The sequence below is a fragment of the Prionailurus viverrinus genome, chromosome B3 (assembly GCF_022837055.1).
Source record: "Prionailurus viverrinus isolate Anna chromosome B3, UM_Priviv_1.0, whole genome shotgun sequence".
In the NCBI taxonomy this organism is placed as follows: domain Eukaryota; kingdom Metazoa; phylum Chordata; class Mammalia; order Carnivora; family Felidae; genus Prionailurus; species Prionailurus viverrinus.
This window is the reverse complement of record NC_062566.1, coordinates 99,510,956-99,530,389: the sequence shown is the minus strand read 5'-3', so window position 1 is coordinate 99,530,389 and position 19,434 is coordinate 99,510,956. Positions and strand designations below refer to the sequence as shown.

Sequence of the window (19,434 nt, the reverse complement as noted above, 5' to 3'; positions counted from 1 at the left end):
ACGTCCCCTTCCCACCAGACCTCCTGTGAAGCAGCCTTCCAAACACTGGCTCTACCCTGGTATTATAAAGACATCAGTTTTTAAAGTTAAGTTGAAAGGGGACATCTAACCTTTTAATCATTATTTTTTAAAGGCTTTAAGTATATATGCATGTATATATGTATGTATGTATTTATGAGAGAGCAGGCACATGAGTAGCAGGGGGAGAGGGAGAAAGAATCTTATGCAGGCACCACCCTCCCCCCACCCCCCCCCCCCAGCACAGAATCCCACGCAGGGCTCGATCTCACAACCTGAGCCGAAATCAAGAGTTGTACCTGAGCCACCAGGTGCCCCAGAAATTTAACCTTTTAAAATACCAATCAGTGCACCTGGGTGGCTCAGTCGGTTAAGCGTCTGACTTCAGCTCAGGTCATGATCTCGTGGTTCGTGGGTTTGAGCCCCATGTCAGGCTCTGTGCAGACAGCTCAGAGCCTGGAGCCTGCTTCAGATTCTGTGTCTCCCTCTCTCTCAGGCCTCCCCAGCTCATGCTCTGTCTCTGTCTCTCTCTCAGAAATAAATAAACATTAATAAAAAAACTTTTTTCAATACCAATCAAATCTCACTATCATGAAACTCCAGTGGACTCTTTCCACCTCTGTAACGTTTACTCAACGCTGATGGAAATAAATGAACTATCATCTAAAACGTGGACGTCTCTTATGTTAGACTGAGGTTTTCATTGGCATGGTTATCAAACAGGTTTTTAAAAGTACATATAATACTAATGCATAAGAATGAAGAAACTTTTAGAACTTCAATGATTTCAAAATAATTAATATTCACTGCTATGGAGTGAACTAGAAAAGGGCCAGGTGTTACTCAAAAGATGAAATCTTTGAAGGATAAAGGGAATTATTTCAGGGCATACACAAAGGCCCAAATGCCTTTACTCTCCATCCAAGTGGTATTTAAAAAAAAAATTTTTTTTAACGTTTATTTATTTTTGAGACAGAGAGAGACAGAGCATGAACGGGGGAGGGGCAGAGAGAGAGGGAGACACAGAATCGGAAGCAGGCTCCAGGCTCTGAGCCATTAGCCCAGAGCCCGACGCGGGGCTTGAACCCACGGACCGCAAGATCGTGACCTGAGCTGAAGTCGGACGCTTAACCGACTGAGCCACCCAGGCGCCCCCAAGTGGTATTTTAGATCATGGACACATCACGGACGCATCCTCCAGATCCTACAAAGTCTCTCTAGGGCTCCTTGGGGGAAAATATACAACTGGTTGATATGTGCCACCCAAAGCCTTGCTGGCAACGCCCTGAAACTACGCATCAGTCAGGCTGAGATTCTGTTCAGGCAGAAGCACCGCATCCAGACCAAGCCGTCTCACTCTGAAAACCAGTGGAGGTTACAGGTACAACAAAGTCCGAGGATCTAAACATCCAAACGTCTCTTGTTTGGGTGAGACTTTTCATAAAATTAAGCATGTGTTACCTGAAATTAGAATATATTTGGTACATTATAAAAAGCGTTGCTGAAAGCCACTCCAGACACTGAAGCCCACTGGTGTTCAGCACTCGGTTGCTCTCAGAAACTAGCGCGGCCAAGCCGACGCCGGCGAGCACGGCCACCACAGCGTTGCTCTGCATCCAGAATCTTTCTACCTGTGCAAGAGACACAAGAGCAGCACGTCCGGCTGGCTGCTTTATGCAACCGATCAGGCACCTGTCGACTTAAAAAATACACCGCGTAGGCCTAGCTGCTTAGGCCTGCTGTCACGCAGGTCTTGTTAACTGACTTTCCCCAATCCGACTCCACGTCCCTCTAGCTTTCAATTTTCAAATATTTCCCCTTTCCCGTTTGACACACGAATCTCCCTTTTTGGATCTACACATTCTTTTCAATCCCGTGGCCTGCGCCTTGAACTCCTGCCACTTGTAAGGTGGAGGGGGTGGAGAAATGCTTTTGCTTTGCTCCTGATGTCTCCTCCCACGTGGGGAAGCTCCACCAATGTAACACCCCTCACTTCTTTCCCGAGGGGTGCAGGCACTGAGCTGACGGGGGGTGGGGGGAGTCTGGGAGCTGAGGGTGGGTCTGCAGAGCCTTCCCCTTTCCTCTTTCTCTTGGAAGTGATCTGCCTACAGGATGCACCTGTCCAGGGGCAGACTCTGTCCCTGTGGCGCCAGTGGGGTGGGTGTGGGGTGGGGAGGGTCTTGCCCTGGACAGCGCTGCCTGTGACTGGTGGGTGGGTCTGTCCATTCCAGGATGTGCTATGAGGAAGCCCCCTTGCCCACAGACATAAACCACACTCTCCAATCTCAGAGTGATCAGTGATAAAGGTGATTCACCCTGGTTTATCTCATTTCTCAGTTGATTCAGAACTCAGATGATCAAATAGGGTATTATTTATTAGGCCTCTCGAACATACACACACACACTGCATTGGTTTCTGCCATTAGAGAAGAGGTATCTACATTTATAATTTCTACTACAAAGAGAATACGCTAATAATTTTTGATCTATAATAAATTACACACAACTTTAACTATTCTAAGATAAGTCACTCTTCTACAAGATTCGTGAAGACAAGATTGTACATTCCTAATCACCTTTTGGGTCAAAGGGCCATATCCAAGTCAAACTTACCACACCCAAGAAAAGTGGTTTTGAAATATCTAAATTCGCCCTCCAAGCGAAGAACAATGAATAAATGCAAAACATTCCAGTAAAAAGCCATACTGATGATGGGTTCTGTCTGTCCCTATAAAAAAATTTAAATATGTCCAAAATTATTTATGTGCATGAATACTAATGACAATATCACATAGGTTTAAACTACGGGAAAAAAAAATTAGATCCATAAAACTTTCCATTTTTAACTAGGGACAAAGAAAGATCTCAGTTGAAAGAAATCTGAGTGGGAACATATAACCGAAACATAGTCATTCACTACACATTGTAATACATATCACAGACGACTTCACTTGGAACTATACGGCAACAGATAGAAAATTAAGATTTGCAGAAGAAATACAGATTATTAATCTTGTTAAATCGGAGATGCAATTAAACATACGCAAAACAAAGGAATAATGTCATGCATCAAAATAAAAAGATTTTACAATGACAAATCTCAATATTGGTGAGGACGTAATACTGCGAAAGCATGTGTTATTATAATCTTCAAGAAAAGATACTTTGATAATATATATGAAGAGCCTTAAAAATAATCACACTCATTGACCTAGCAATTTGACATGTAAGTGTAAAACTTTAAGAAAAACCAGAAATGTGGATAAAGGTTAATCCATAAAAATGCTTTAATATTACTTGTAGCAGAAAGAGTGGAAGCAATCTGCAAAGTCTCAAATAGTTAAAAGTTAATTCTCCTAGGTCACAGAATGGAGTTTTACACAGACGTTTAAATGATTTTAAGTGTTTTTATGATACGGGAAAATGTTCACAATATAACGTTAAGTGCCAAGGAAACACAACTACAAATGTATGTACATGTATAAATTTACATAAAACACTTAGACTAGAAAGTAAGTGAACAAAAAATTAAGGGAGTGTTGCATTTTTCAGGTTTTCTTTTATCATCAGAGGTTACTTTTTTCTTCAGAGGAATTCAAATTATGGCTTACTTCTTTTGCAATGCAACAATAAGTAGCTATGGGCAGAGTACAGGATCAAACCAGAAGTTTAAGACATCAAATGACTTGCTTACTTAGATTGTAATGTAATGAATGCTCAATCTTCCAAAATCATTAATTTATAATCAGGAAAAAAAAAACTAGCAAGAAAGCAATACAAATTTGCTGTAAACAGAAGTGTCAGAGTCATTTATATTTAATATAAAATAATACTTGCAATGTTCTACAATGACATATTAAAATATGAATGGAATTAGTGAATATGGGGAAGAGAACAGGGAAAAATTATATTACTCACTTTCTCGCTAAAGATATATTTGCCCAAACTGCGAGGGCTTGAATGTTGAATGAGAGTTGGGTCCTCATACTTGTTACTTGAGAACTGTAAAAGACAATCTAACTTATTGTTGGTAGAAAACAAACTTGGTTAGTTCCAAATAAAACATTATTTGTAAGACACACCTGATAACGCACTGAATAGTTTTAAGGGCTGGAGTCAGATTTTAAAATTACTTTGTCTTCTCATTTTAAATTTGGGAGAAAAGGTACCACAAGAAAAGAGTTAAACAGTTCTTTTTTAAAATTTCTTTTTTAACGTTTGTTTATTTTTGAGAGAGAGAGAGACAGAATGTGAGCAGGGGAGGGACAGAGAGAGAGGGAGACACAGAATCCAAAGCAGACTCCAGGTCTGAGCCGGCAGCACAGAGCTCAATGTGGGGCTTGAACTCACGAACTGCGAGATCATGACCTGAGCTGAAGTCTGATGCTTAATCACTGAGCCACCCAGGCACCCCAAGGGTTAAATAGTTCCAAGATGTTTTCCAATTGTAACACTGGGTTACCAATTTTATATTTGGCTTAGGATCAGAGCAAGTAATTCTTCTGTATTTGTAATATTGGTATGGTGTATCGATATCATAAACCAATTTGTATCCTCTGATTGGTTTGGTAAGAAGTCATCAGAAATGGGTTTTTGAACTTCTGTCAGCATTGTACACATGGCCTCCTGTGATTTCCTAATTGAAAACAAAATTAATTCAAATAATTTTCTGGAGATCCAATCATAAAAAAGGAAACAAGAACAAGAGAGGTGATCTTCCTTAAAAGGCTTCCTTGTTTTCTATATTATGTGGTTCAAAAATGTTGAAGCCATCTCTGAGAAATGTATTCTTTTTCCTATAATTAAACTAAATTCTTCCATTAACTAATAAGGATTTTCCAACTGCTTTCTGAGTTCTAAAATAGCTCTAGCAGTCTCCACTTTTCAAAAAAGAAACGACTCTATACACCATCTCAAAGAACTTTCTTCTCCCTACCGGCAATTTTGCTGGAGAAAATGCGATGCCATAATTATGGAAACCACACAATGTGTCTTTTACTAATGGAGACTCATCTACTATGAGAAGATATTCTTACCCACTTTCAAATACACTTGAAAAATTGATTCCAGCATGCGGCCCATTTCAAGCCATTCTTCAAAAGGAATGAAGTCAGTCTCAAAATTAATTCTTGGAGATCTGTTGCTTAAGTGTTAGCTCTAAAACATGGTCACTGCCTAGGGTTAGATTCAATAATTTCCTTGTACAGGATTGCAATTTAGAGATATGCATGGGGAAAGAATTTAATTTGCTTGACTGGAAAAGGATAGATGATTAGGTCCCATCATTTTGAAGGATTTTCTAGTAGGTTAATTATGAGTTGCTTCTCTCAACACTCCTGTCCACCTGAAACAATTAAAGGCTAGAAATTCTCTCCCTCAGTCAGAGAGTGCTAGGATTAAGCCTCCATTCTACAGTATGATTTGGTTTGAACAAATAGCGTGCGTGTGAGTGGTCATTACTTTTGTCATGTCTTTTTTCTGGGCATATTACCTAACTGCTATTCCTTCACTATAAAGGAAGCTTTTGTGTTCCCCAATAGATGACTTTTATGTGCACCTAATAAAAGTTAGATGTAAAGTCCAGCATTACTCTTTTTTTTTTTTTTTAATGTTTCTTTATTTTTGGGAAAGAGAGAGGGAGGAGAGGGGCACAGAGAGAGGGGGAGAGAATCCGAAAGGCTCCGAGCTGTCGGCACAGAGCCCAACGCAGGGCTCAAATCACAAACTGAGATCATGACCTGAGCTGAAGTCTAATGCTCAGCGAACTGAGCCACCCAGGCGCCTTCACAAAGGTGCCTTACTCTTGAGAGCTCTTTGGAGTTCAGGTGGGATTTGTGAAGGTAAAATATACTAGCAATCTTCAGTGTGACAACAACCCTGGGAGGTGGGTAAAAGAGAGCAGCAGTGAGTATTCTGGCATGGAGCAAAGCAGAATAAAATGAAAGTCCACGGCCACTGGTAAAGCTGTCTTTATAACTGAGCTTCTGGCGACCTTCTCTCCAAACGAAAAAGAAAAAGGATCCACAAAGGTTCAGTCAGACATAAAAAAAGATATTCAAAATTAGTTGTGAGAACCAACAAAAGGTTACATAAGAATAATTGGTACCAGGAAAGTGTTTTCAAATTACAGTATAAAATGAAAACCAGCAGGCTAATAAAACAGTATGCATATCACGATGCCATTTTTAAAAACAAAAATAGAAGAAATATTGGAAGGACACAGACAAAAATGTTACTGGTGGTTATCTCTGTATGTTGGAGTTATAATAATTTTAATTTTCTTATTTTTGCTTACCTGGATTTTCTAAACTTCTTATAACGATTATGCATCATATTTTGGGAGTAGGGAAAAAGGTCGTTTAAAAAGAAAAGAAGGAAGGATGGCAGGAAGCAAACAAGCTAGCAAGTTAACAAGACAGAAACTGTGAGAACCTATGAACTGCCTTGTATACAGAGTTAAAATATTCTCCCCATATTTTAAAAATGGTTTTCAAATAGTCCTGGGAATCCCACATTAATAATTACTTAGGAGATCACCTGTGATAGAAGACTATTTGCCATAATTTTATATTGAAAATATTATAAAAATAGTAAAGGATTGGTATGGGTATTTTTCTTTTTTTTTTATTTAAAAAAAATTTTTTTTTTCAACGTTTATCCATTTTTGGGACAGAGAGAGACAGAGCATGAATGGGGGAGGGGCAGAGAGAGAGAGAGACACAGAATCAGAAACAGGCTCCAGGCTCTGAGCCATCAGCCCAGAGCCTGACGCGGGGCTCGAACTCACGGACCGCGAGATTGTGACCTGGCTGAAGTCGGACGCTTAACCGACTGCGCCACCCAGGCGCCCGAGTATGGGTATTTTTCAAGTTGTCTTAATCTGTGTGGGTTTTAAAGCAAATATTAACCCATTTTTCCAAGAACCCTAGTGGGTAACGCAGATGAAATTTATTTGCTTAACCTGGCTCTAAAAAAGGCTGGATATTAAAAATATTTAAGTCCAAAATAGAGCTTAAGGACAGCTAAAGAAAAAGTCTTAAGAGACATCAAGTAAATAAAGCTCTCAAGAATTAAAGAACATAGCTCAATTCTAAATAAAAATAAAATAATCAAATTGCTAAATACAAGCATATTTAGCTCTGAAAAAAAAAGCATATATAAAACCAGAACAAAGAATAAATTATGTATAAAGAAACAGTGCATTGGATAATTTCGTATCCAAATGAAAGTTGAAACATTTTAGTTGCGTAGGTTCTACGTAGTCTCTTAATAACTGCTGTATTTATTACTCACTTCAATCTTTACCTTATTGAAGGAAATGCTAGAATGTTTGACAGTATACACACACAACTGTTACCTGTACAGGCTAAAGCTACTTCTCAGACATACTGCTTCACAAAGAGATAAACCCAGAAATCCCAAAATTCACTTAAAGGAATGAATAGAGAATTTACTTAAAATCAGTTTCAGGGGCGCCTGGGTGGCTCAGTCAGCTAAGCATCTGACTCTCAATTTTGGCTCAGGTCATATCTCAGGGTTTGTGAGATCGACCCCAAATGGGGCTCTGTGTTGACAGCCAGAGCCTGCTTGGGATTCTCTCTCTCCCTCTCTCTCTCCGCCCCTCCCCTGCATATGCACGCTCTCCCTCTCTCTCTCAAAAAATAAATAAATAAACTTAAAAACAAAACAAAACACAGTTTCAAATATTTCATACTCACAGCAAAATTTCAGACATACTGGATCCTATTTCAGATTTGGCCTAAACATAAAAGAGAAAAATTTACTTGTGCAAGCATTAAACTGAAGCTTTGTTAGGCTACTGTATTTTAACTACCTTGATTTAAAATACGTGTGCTTTAAATAGACAAAGCAACATCTCTCTTTATTCAATCTTTACTTCAGAGCCTTACTGAGTTTTTGCAGAGAAGTCAATGAAAACTAAACACTTTCTTTAGGAAGAATTAATGCAGAAATAATGATTGGCTAAAAATCAGTTAAAATATTTCCAGCAGGAATGATTAACACATTAATGAATTAACAGACTTTACACTTTTGTTACGGAGTCTCTTTAAGGCACTTTGATTAGAGCTCATTATCACATGTTAGTCTATAATTTCACAATTACATGTGAATTATACAAATTTCAAATCTGGAATGGCCCTCAAGCAATATTGTAATGGAATAACCAATATAAGTAAGCCAGAGTATAAATTTAAAGTATCAAACTTTCTAAGTCAAGAAGTAATTAATAATTATCCTTTCATTAACCTATTTTATTATGAAATATCTCCTCCATACAAATAACATATATAATGTGTATTTAAGGGATAAACAGTTTTTTTTTAAAGTCTACAGAGCCACCATTCACTTAAGAAACAGAACTGCACCAATTCCATAGGGTATCTCACAAAGCACTCACCAGCCTCGCTTTTCTTACCCCCCAGTGGTAACTATTACCTTGAATTTGGTGTTAATTATTCCCCTACTTTCTAATAATATATAGTTCTACTTCTTTTGTATGTCTCCTTGAGTAATAGACTGTTTAGTTTTTGTATGGTTTAGAATTTTCTATCAATGGTGTCAAATAACATGTAGTGTTCGGAGATTTGTCTTCGTAGAAGGCACAAAAAACACAAACCATGAAAGAAAAACCCGAGACAACTGTCTCTCTTAAAAACAAAAAACAAAAAAACAAAAAAACCATGAGTTTGTCCTCCTATTCTTCAGATAACCTTTACCATAACCACACTCAGTGTTTTGCCCTGATTTATGTTTTAGGGACAGTAGGGCCTTTTGAACTTTTATAACGCAATTTTAGTGAAATTATATTTTATAAAGTATTTACACATAGGTATGACAGTAAATAGTACCACGAACACTATTTGTCAAATGTGAAAAAAGGAAGTGTTTTGGTCGAGGTAGATTAAAAATTTTGAGGTTTTTTTTTTTTTTTCTTTAATCTTTCCAAATATTTTTAAATCACAGACTGAGGGACCAAAGTGATACCCGATGCTAAGAATGAAGTGTTTCAAGTGCTGGCGGCAGAATCTTTTTAACTTTGTCATGCTGAGAAATATATTCGGGATATACGACATTATGATGTCAGGTTTGGGGATTCCAACTTTTTTCTAATGTCTGTTAAAGGCCATATTCCAAGGAGCAAGTCTGCTATGTAAATAACTGAAATGAAAATTCTCTGTACTGTCACTGATAAATATTGTTTTTTTCAGTCAAAGCCCAGGCAGAACACTGAAGTTTTGCCATTTACTTCCTTAAAAGCGTTTTACTTATTTTTAAGAGTTTATCTTATTTTTTAAGTAATCTGTACACCCTACATGGGACTTGAACTTACAACCCGGAGATCAAGAGTCGCATGCTCTACCAGCTGAGCCAGCCCAGTGCCCCCAAAAGGGTTTTAAATATAAATTTACCAGATTGAATGTTCCATATTCTTCCCTGAGAAAATGCGTCAAAAATCCTAGCAATGTTGTCTGGTCTCCCCAGGTCCAACGGGCTTGATTGAGGTAGGACGAGACAGGAAGGTAGACATAGGGCAACAAGCCAGCACCGAAGCACAGACTCAGCTTCAACAAAGAGCCCAGGGAGAGTTCCTGCATCAGAGCACATTGGGTTGTATAACAACGTTTATTTTAGTCCCTTCATCCCCGAACTTCCAGAACACAGCGAGGAAAACACCAAAATGTTTACTCAGAGCTGATCTCTCAATTTATAGTTAAGTTACCCCAGAATCCTATGTTAAACCTTCTGAGTCCTGTGGATTACTAGAGAATTGCATCAGCCTGAATTCCTTTGCATGGCAGGTGAAGCAAATAATATTAGTGAAGACTCCTGAGTATCATGTGGATTGCATGTTTTATATTTAAAACCATGTCATGACATGTATTACTCTAATACCAATTCACTTCACCACCATCATCGGGAGTAGGCTTCAACTATATTCTCTCTTGTGATTACACACTGATGATATGATTCTCTCTACAAGGGTTTTGGATATTTTGTGGAAATATTGGGCACAAATGAAGCCAGCTTTTAAATTACCTCCCAGCTCATCCAAATGCTTTCTCCTCAGTTTACATATAGGAAGGAGTACTGATGGAAATTTGTTGTATGTAACAATGCTGTTACGTTCGTATGAGAATGTATTTTTTCATCTGCACACTTCTAAAATAAAGGACAGTACTGACAAAGTCTCATAAAGATTATATCCAAAAGAATTCTGATATGCTAAAGACTCAAAGAGTGGTTGCTTTAGTAATTGGGAAAGGGAGTCTCTTACAAATATCATAATTGGAAATTGCCAACTTTTCCTTTACAAAAAAGGAAAATTCATATGTGACAATGAATACAAGAACCAAGGTTCACATTCACCAGAAGTAGAATAAGCAGTTGACTTATATTAACATTTTCAAATAGACACTCTTAATTGAAAATGGAGTGTTTTTATTATAGTACTGATTTCATTAGATATTTCTAAAGAGGTAATGAGATGCACAAAAATGATGCATGAAAAGAGTATAAGAAATAGCTAATCGGATAACATGTCTTTGCTATTCTTAAAAGTAATTTTAAATAAAGCAAATGTTTATATTTTGACAGTTCCTGCATGTTATAAAGTTTGATTTAAAGTGGCACGATGCACAATTTTCCTTTTGTGGGGGAAATACACAGGGAGGCAATTACATGAGAGCGTTTTCAGAGAGCACTGGAGAGTGGCTCAGAGTTCTAGCTGCGCAGACATTAGAATCATCTGCAGAGCTTTTTGAAAATTATTAATGCCTGGGCTTCACCCCAGACCAATTCAAACAGAATTATTTTAGGGTGGGATCAGCATAAATACACACACACACACACACACACACTATATATATATATATATATATATATATATATATATATATATACACACACACACACACACATGGATGTATACATGCGTATACATATATGTACACACATATACATGCTTTTTAAAAGCTTCCTAGGTAATCTGAGTAGCGAGGGTTGCAACCAACGGACTCAGGACTTCGTACTCTGCCTCAAATCACCTGACCAGTGAGATCCAAGTACTCTGTCACTTTACTGGTAGACCTTATTCTAGCCTCTGCTATTTAACTAGTGAAAATGAAATGCCCTTTGAAGAGTCATACTTCCCAAAATGTCATCACGCATCAGTAGCTGACCTAAGTATGGGAAAAACAGGCTCTCAGACAAGGCTCCCACCTTATCAACTCTGAGTCCTGCATGTTTCATAGAAAGAATATGGCTCTTCTTTCAATTAACTGACACAAGACATTTCCTTTTTTTGTTATTATATTTATTTATTTTTGAAAGTGAGACACAGAGGATGGGTGGGGGAGAGGCAGAGAGAGAGGGAGACACAGAATCTGAAGCAGGCTCCAGGCTCCGAGCTGTCAGCACAGAGCCCAATGTGGGGCTCGAACCCACAAACGGTGAGATCATGACCTGAGCTGAAGTCGGACGCCTAAGCCACCCAGGCGCCTGAAGACATTTACTTTTTAAGTTCCTGACTGTCAATGCACCGCTCTGGTATCTGAAAGCGCCTTCTCTGATGTCAGAAGCCTATCTATGAGTAAGGCCACCAAGATGGCAACATAGATCATTCCTGACTTCAGTCTTCCTCACAAAAACACCAGCTAGCAACTATCCATAGACAAGACATCATTGTGAAGAATCCCAGGATTTAGGGGTGAGGCTGAAGCACACTGTGCACCACAAGGACTAAGAAGGGCCATGTTAGGAAGAAGGAGGAGCACTCTGACTGCATCACCCCACCCCCAGGCCAGCACCGCACTGCACTGGCAGAGCATCCCTGGGGCTAGTTTTTCCAGTGGGAAAAGACAGTCCCAGATGGACATCCAGCTCCCCCAACATGCAGGACACTTCCCAGGAGGCTCATTCAGTTCTCACCTCATGAGGACCACGGTGGGGGAAAGGGGTTGGCTGGGCTCAACCACTGGGATCACACAGACAGGAGACGGGGAGCAGGGTTTTCAGCAACCAGTGCTCAGATTTTGCAGATGGTGTCCCTCCTGGCAGCGATGCCCAAACAGAGATCCCAGCCAGGGTTCACCCACCTGCAGGGCTGAGCCAGTAGCTGATCCCACCCTAAAATAATTCTGGTTTAATTGATCCGGGGTCTACTTTAACATAACAAAGTCCGCATATGACAAGTCCATAGCTAACATCATACTCAATGGTGAAAGAAGGAAAGATTTTCCTCTAAGATCAGGAATAAGACAAGGGCACCCACTCTTACCAACTCCTGTTAAACATAGTCCTGGAAGTACTACAGAGTATTCAGGCAAGAAAAAGAAATAAAAGGCATCCAAATCAGAAAGGAAGAAGGAAAACTGTCTCTGTTTGCAGATGACATGATCTTATATAGAGAAAATCCTGAAGACGCCACCAAAAATCTGTTAGACTAATAAATGAATTCAGTAAGGTTGCAGGATACAAAATTAATGCATAACATTAGTTGTGTTTCTATATACTAAAAATAAATTGCCTGAAAAAAAAGAAAATTATCTCATTTACAATAGCATCAAAACCAATAAAATATCTAGCAATAAATTTAACCAAGGAGGTGAAAAATCGATACACTAAAAACTAGAAGGCACTGATGAAAGAAATTGAAGAGGGCACAAATAAATGGAAAGATATCCCTCGTTCACAGATTGGAAGAATTAAAAATTTTTAAGTGTCCATAATACAAAGCCATCTATAGATTCAATGAAATCCCTGTTAAGATTCCAATGGCATTTTCGGGGCGCCTGGGTGGCGCAGTCGGTTAAGCGTCCGACTTCAGCCAGGTCACGATCTCGAGGTCCATGAGTTCGAGCCCCGCGTCAGGCTCTGGGCTGATGGCTCAGAGCCTGGAGCCTGTTTCCGATTCTGTGTCTCCCTCTCTCTCTGCCCCTCCCCCGTTCATGCTTTGTCTCTCTCTGTCCCCAAAAAATAAATAAACGTTGAAAAAAAAAATTAAAAAAAAAAAAAAGATTCCAATGGCATTTTTAACAGAAATAGAAAAATGAACCCTAAAATTTGTATGGAACCACAAAAGACCCCAAATAGCCAAAACAATCTTGCAAAAGAGGAATGAAGCTGGAGGCATCACACTTCCTGATTTCAAACTACATTACAAAGCTTTAGTAATCAGGAGGCAGTTCAAGATGGCAGGGTAGGAAGATTCTGAACTCACCTCCTCCCACGGACACAAATTTACAAAGACCTGAAAAACACCTGAACAAGCGCCTCCACAACAAAGAACAAAAGGGCCACCTGAAAACGGGTAGAAGAGGCAGAGACATGGTCTTACAGAAAACCTCACCCCAATGCTGCAACCCACAGTCAGGAGGGATCTCGTAAATACAGGACTTCTCCCTGAGGGGTATGGGGTTTGTGCCCCACATAAGGCACCCCAACCTTTGGAACCTGCACCAGAGTAACAACCCCTCACCAAATGTCTGGTTTTGAAAGCCAAAGGGGCAAACATTCAGGAAATTCACGGTGCTGTAGGAAACAGAGACTCTGTTCTTAAGGGCTCAACGTATAGACTCACTCGCCCCAAAACCTGGTACACAAGCAGCAGTGTAGAAAGTGCTAGATTGTAAGTGAAGAAGATTCATTTGTTAATCTTTTTTTAATGTTTATTTATTTTTGAGACAGAGAGAGACAGAGCATGAATGGGGGAGGGGCAGAGAGAGAGGGAGACACAGAATCTGAAACAGGCTCTGGGCTCTGAGCAGTCAGCACAGAGCCCAACGCAGGGCTCGAACTCAGGGACCGCGAGATCATGACCTGAGCCAAAGTCGGACGCTCAACCGACTGAGCCACCCAGGCGCCCCTCATTTGTTAATCTTAAAATGTCTGCTGTAGGCGCGGAAGCCTGGTAGTACTCTCTCTGGGGACAGAGACGCTGGAGGGTACCATTTCTGGTGTTCTTTCTTGACCCTGTTATTGCCAGTGAGTGCGTCCCACTCCTGTGTGCCACTCCATCGTGGGTCTACGAAAGCCAGCCAGTGTGCACAGCCCACACAGGGGATGCCCCTTCAGTGCGTGGATCTGGTGATCAAGGGGGATTGCGTTTAGGAGTCCTATGGGTCTGAAACCATTGGAAAGACGGTTCTTAACAAGCTACCATCCCCAAAGGGCTGCACCGACAACAGACTAAAACACACCCTTGGTCTTCCTGTGAAAAAACTTCAGCCTGAGGGGTGGGGAAGATTCAGATTTACCACACATCTAAAGGCTACAGAAGTGCTCTCAGGGAACGCTGGCTGAAGGATACCATCTTTGAGCTCTCACCTGGCCTCACTACAGCTTGCTGGCATCTCCCAGAAAGAAGCTCATATACTCGTCTAGAGCCCCGAATTTGCATCAGTCCCTAAGCGGAGGCCTCCAGATTGCTTGGTCTGGAGGCCAGCAAGGCCTATGATTACAGTCCCACGGGACCATATATATATATTTGCATACATTAAAGATGCTAACTGAAGTTCTAGTTTCCAATCAGCCTGAAACTAGGTGCTGAGATCCCTCCGTCTGGAACACTCACAGGCCTTGACACAATAACTGGAACCGACCAAGGAAAACCCAGGCTGCTCAGACAATCATAAAGGTTTGAGAGACAACTAGAGCAAGGTTAAACAATGAGGTACATCCCCTACACGATGCGACTCCTGCAAGACTAGGAGAGGCAGCCATTTTGCCTAGTATAAAGAATCAACCTCAGAGAGTCAAGTAAAATGAGGAGACAGAGGAATACATTTCAAATGAAAGAACAAGATAAAACCCTGGGGAAAAAAAATCTTAATCCAACAGAGATAAGTAACTTGCCTGACAAAGAGTGAAAAGTACCGGTCATACAGATGCTCACCAAACTTGGGAGAAGAATGGACGTACACAGTGAGAAGTTCAACAAAGACATAAACATAAGGCAGTACCAAAGTCACAAAACCGAAGAATACAATCACTGAACTGAAAGATACACTATAGGAGTTCGAGAGCAGGCTGGATGAAGCAGATAGAATCAGTGAGCTGAAATAGGGGGAGTGGCACTCACCCAAACCAAGCAGCAACAAGAAAAAAGTTGTAAAAGTGAATATAGCTTAAGAGATTCACAGGACAACATCAAGTAGAAAATCATGTGTATTATAGGGGTCCCAGAAGGAGAAGAGAGAAAGGGGCAAAAAGCTTATTTGAAGAAATAATTGCTGAGAACTTCCCTTACCTGGGAAAGGAAAGAGACATCTGGATCCAAGAAGCCCAGAGAGTTCCAAAGAAGATGACCCCAAAGAGACCCACACCAACACACATTATAATTAAAATGTCAAAAGTTAAGGAAGGAAAGAAGGAAGGAAGGAAGGAAGGAAGGTGGGGAGGAAGGAAGGGAAAAGAAAAAAGAAAATTATAGGCCATATCAGATATCCCTGATGAACATCAATACAAAAATCCTCAACAAAATATTAGTAAACTCAATTTGACAATACATTTAAAGGATCATATACCGTGATCAAGTGGGATTTATTCCAGGGATACAAGGATGATTCAACATCTGCACATCAATCAACATGGTACACCACATTAATGGAGTGAAAGATAAAAATCATATGATCATCTCAACAGATGCAGAAAAACCACTTATAAAATTCATTTACCATAAAAACTCCCAACAAAGTAGGTATATGGTCACCGAAAGGCCATGTGTGACAAGCCCACAGCTAACATCATACTCAACAGTGAGAAGCTAAAAGCTTTCCCACTATTATCAGGAATAAGACAAGGATGCCCACTCTTACCATTCTTAATCAACATAGTATTGGAAGTCCTAGCCAGTGCAATTAGGCAGGAAAAAATACAAAAAGCATACAATTGGAAAGGAAAAAGTAAAACTGTCACTATTTGTAAATGACACAATTTTATATAATGAAAACCCTAAGGACTCCACCAAAAAGCTGTCAGAACTACTAACCGAATTCAGTAGAGTTGCAGGGTACAAAATCAATACAAAAAAATATGTTGCTTTCTTTTTATACAGTAACGATGAACTATCAGGAAGAGAAATTAAAAAACCAATTCTGTTTACAATTGCATCAAAAAAGAATAAAATACCTACAAATAATTTTTAAAATAATTTTATTTATTTATTTATTTATTTATTTATTTATTTATTTATTTAGAGAGTGAGCAGGCAAGAGGAAGAGAGAAAGAGAATCTTAAGCAGGCTCCATGCTCAGCATGGAGCCTGATGTGGGCTCGATCCCACAACCCTGGGATCATGACCTGAGCGGAAATCAAGAGTCGGACACTCAACCAAATGAGTCATCCAGGCGCCCCTACCTACAAATAAATTTAACTAAGGAGGTGAAAGACCCATACACTGAAAACAATAAGACACTGATTAAAGACACTAAAGAAGACACAAATAAATGGGAAGACATTCTATGTTCATGGATTGGAAGAGTTAGGACTGTTAAAACATGCAAAGCAGTCTACAGATTCAATGCAATCTCTAACAAAATTCCAGTCATTTTTCACAGAAATAGAACAATCCACTTGTATGAAACCACAAAAGATCCCAAATAGCCAAAGCCATCTTGAAAAAAAACAACAAAGCTGCAGGCTTTTCAAACTATACTATAAAGCTACAGTATTTAAAACAGTATGGCACTGGGGTAAAAACAGACACAGATCAATGGAACAGAATACAGAGCCCAGAAATAAACCCAGGCACACATGGTTAATTAATTTATGACAGAGAGGCAAAAATACACAAGGGGAAAAGACCAGTCTTTTCAAAAAATGGTGTTAGGAAAACCAGACAGTCACATGCAAAAGAATAAAACTGGATCACTATCTTACACCACAGACAAAATTAACTCAAAATGGATTACAGACTTGATCGAAAGACCTGAAACTATAAAATTCCTAAGAGAAAACATATATACATACATACATAATATGGAGTATTATTCAGCCACAAAAAAGAAGGAAATTCTGCCATTTGCAACAACATGGATAAAACTTGACAGTATTATGCTAAATGAGATAAGTCAGACTGAGAAAGGCAAATACTGAATGACCTAACCTATACGTGGGATCTTAAAAAACTGAACTCCCAGAAACACAGAGTAGATTGGTGATCACTAGAGGTGGGGTTTAGGGATTGAGGGAAATGAGTGAATGTGGTCAAAGTGTGCAAATAATTATAAAATGAGAAAGTTATAAAAGAGTAAGTCTGGGGGATGGTCATTATAGTATCGTACTGTACATTTGAAAGATGCTATGGGAATAGATCTTAAGAGTTCTCAACACATACGCACACACAATTTTAACTACATGAGGTGATGGATGTGTTAAGAACCGCATTGTGTCTGGGGCGCCTGGGTGGCGCAGTCGGTTAAGCGTCCGACTTCAGCCAGGTCACGATCTCGAGGTCCGTGAGTTCGAGCCCCGCGTCAGGCTCTGGGCTGATGGCTCAGAGCCTGGAGCCTGTTTCAGATTCTGTGTCTCCCTCTCTCTCTGCCCCTCCCCCGTTCATGTTCTGTCTCTCTCTGTCCCAAAAATAAAAAAAAAAAAAAAAAAAAAAAAAAGAACCGCATTGTGGTAACCTCATATATCAAATCGTCATCCTATATACCTTAAACTTACACAGTATTATATGTCAATTGTATCTCAATAAGCTGGAAAAAGAAAAAGGAAAAAAATGAAGACTGGAAAAATAAAAAAGACGCTGGCTAAGATCACGGACAGCAGGGTGTGAGGGCACCCCCATCTGTGTATCCGTCATATCCGTCAATCTGCAAGGAAAATATTTGCGCCTCCTCAGGTTTGTACTCTATAGAAAAGCCTTCACTGAATTATATTTTTTATGTTATATCTCCAACTTTAAAAAATCAAGCGTTTATATAATAAAAGACCAGATAAAGAACTTTCTGTATATTCTATAATACCACTATTAGACACTGCCTGCTACGCTAATATTCCTTACATAATGGACGTGACTGACTTCACAGAATCCAGGTCCAAGAAAAAGTTGATCTCTCCTGTCAATTTTTATGTTCCGTTTTTATCTATTTTTGATCGCATAAGAATTTTATAACCTCCATGTTATCCTTTTTGCTTTGTTGCCAGAAGCTAAGGACAAAATATGTTCAAGTACAGTAAATACAATTATCTAAAGTTTTGGAACAATTTCCCTATTTCTGTATAATAATTTTATTAAACATGTATTTTCTAATATAATTCTGACTATAGCAACAAACAATGAAATGATAAATAAATGTAGCTGACAAATAATAATTAACAAACTAATAAACAATAAGTAAAATGACTCCAGTGTTGGCTTTGTATTTAGATTGCTTCAACCTCTGGGAGGAAGACTGACAGAATAAAGGGCTTCCGTCTTTCCAAAAACTCACACCTAACTCAGCTCCCTGCCTTCTTACGTACATCTCCTAACGCCTTACAGAGTATAGTAATTTTCTCATGTCGCTTTATACCGCTATTTAAATTAATAATAATTTTTCCTTTGAGAGAAAGGAAAAGCTGAAAGAAATCATCTTGAATTCTACAGAAATCTGTTCTGAGAAAACAGGATTGTTATTTACCAGAGATTTTATTTTTTGGGTCACAATAGCAGTGACAGTGTCTTGTTTTGTTGGGCGCTGCATCCCTAACACCTAGGGTAACATCTGGCAGCGAGCAGGGGCTTGACAAACAGCTGGATGAATGAATAAACTATTATGAATACACTATCCTTTGTCTTAGAACATATAATAAAACAATCAAGGAAATCTGTTATTAGTGTTGTAACTCCTATTTTTATCAAGGTGCTGTTCAGAATCACTAAGAAAATGATGAAACAGGCGAGATGCCACTGCAATCAATACTGCATTTTTGTAAATCCTTTTTTTTTTCCAGTCAATGTTGTTAGAGCCTAAGGTCACTTACACATTATAGAAAACTAAAAAAAATTTAAAGCTACACATTTTCTGATGCCATAAATGTTATATCGGGCCTTAATAAAATATTATGAATTTTCATTAAAAACACTCAAAAACCTACCTTCTCTTTTAAAAGTCGGAAGAGAATCCATGGTATTATGCACAAAATATAGAGTACTATTGTGTGCTGATTACATAAGCTAAGGCCACAGCAGAAAGCACCAATTTTAGCTATCTGAAAAAAAAAAATCTAAGTTAAAAATTTATCTAAAACTCATAAGTAAGTACGATGGTAAAAAACTATTCTTTATATTCAAACCAAGCACTTGTACCATAGGTCAGGCTGAAGTCAACCTCTTAGACACAAGCAGTCACACTTCAACAGACACTAATATTTATCACCATTATTTTTTATAATATTGCCCATTCTCAT

General features: G+C 39.1%; 1 protein-coding gene across 6 annotated transcripts in view; it reads right to left on the bottom strand.

Annotated features, from left to right (window-relative positions):
• The window catches only part of TMEM260 (transmembrane protein 260), a 72,950-nt gene that overhangs the window by 26,794 nt on the left and 26,722 nt on the right, over nt 1–19,434 (bottom strand). For all 6 annotated transcript variants that reach the window (XM_047862014.1, XM_047862015.1, XM_047862017.1 and 3 more), the window contains 6 exons: nt 19,123–19,236; nt 9,450–9,629; nt 7,737–7,777; nt 3,937–4,020; nt 2,632–2,746; nt 1,480–1,649 (listed from right to left, as the gene is read on the bottom strand). In XM_047862014.1, coding sequence (XP_047717970.1) covers nt 1,480–1,649; nt 2,632–2,746; nt 3,937–4,020; nt 7,737–7,777; nt 9,450–9,629; nt 19,123–19,236 — 704 coding nt within the window. The remainder of the gene's footprint in view (nt 1–1,479; nt 1,650–2,631; nt 2,747–3,936; nt 4,021–7,736; nt 7,778–9,449; nt 9,630–19,122; nt 19,237–19,434) is intronic.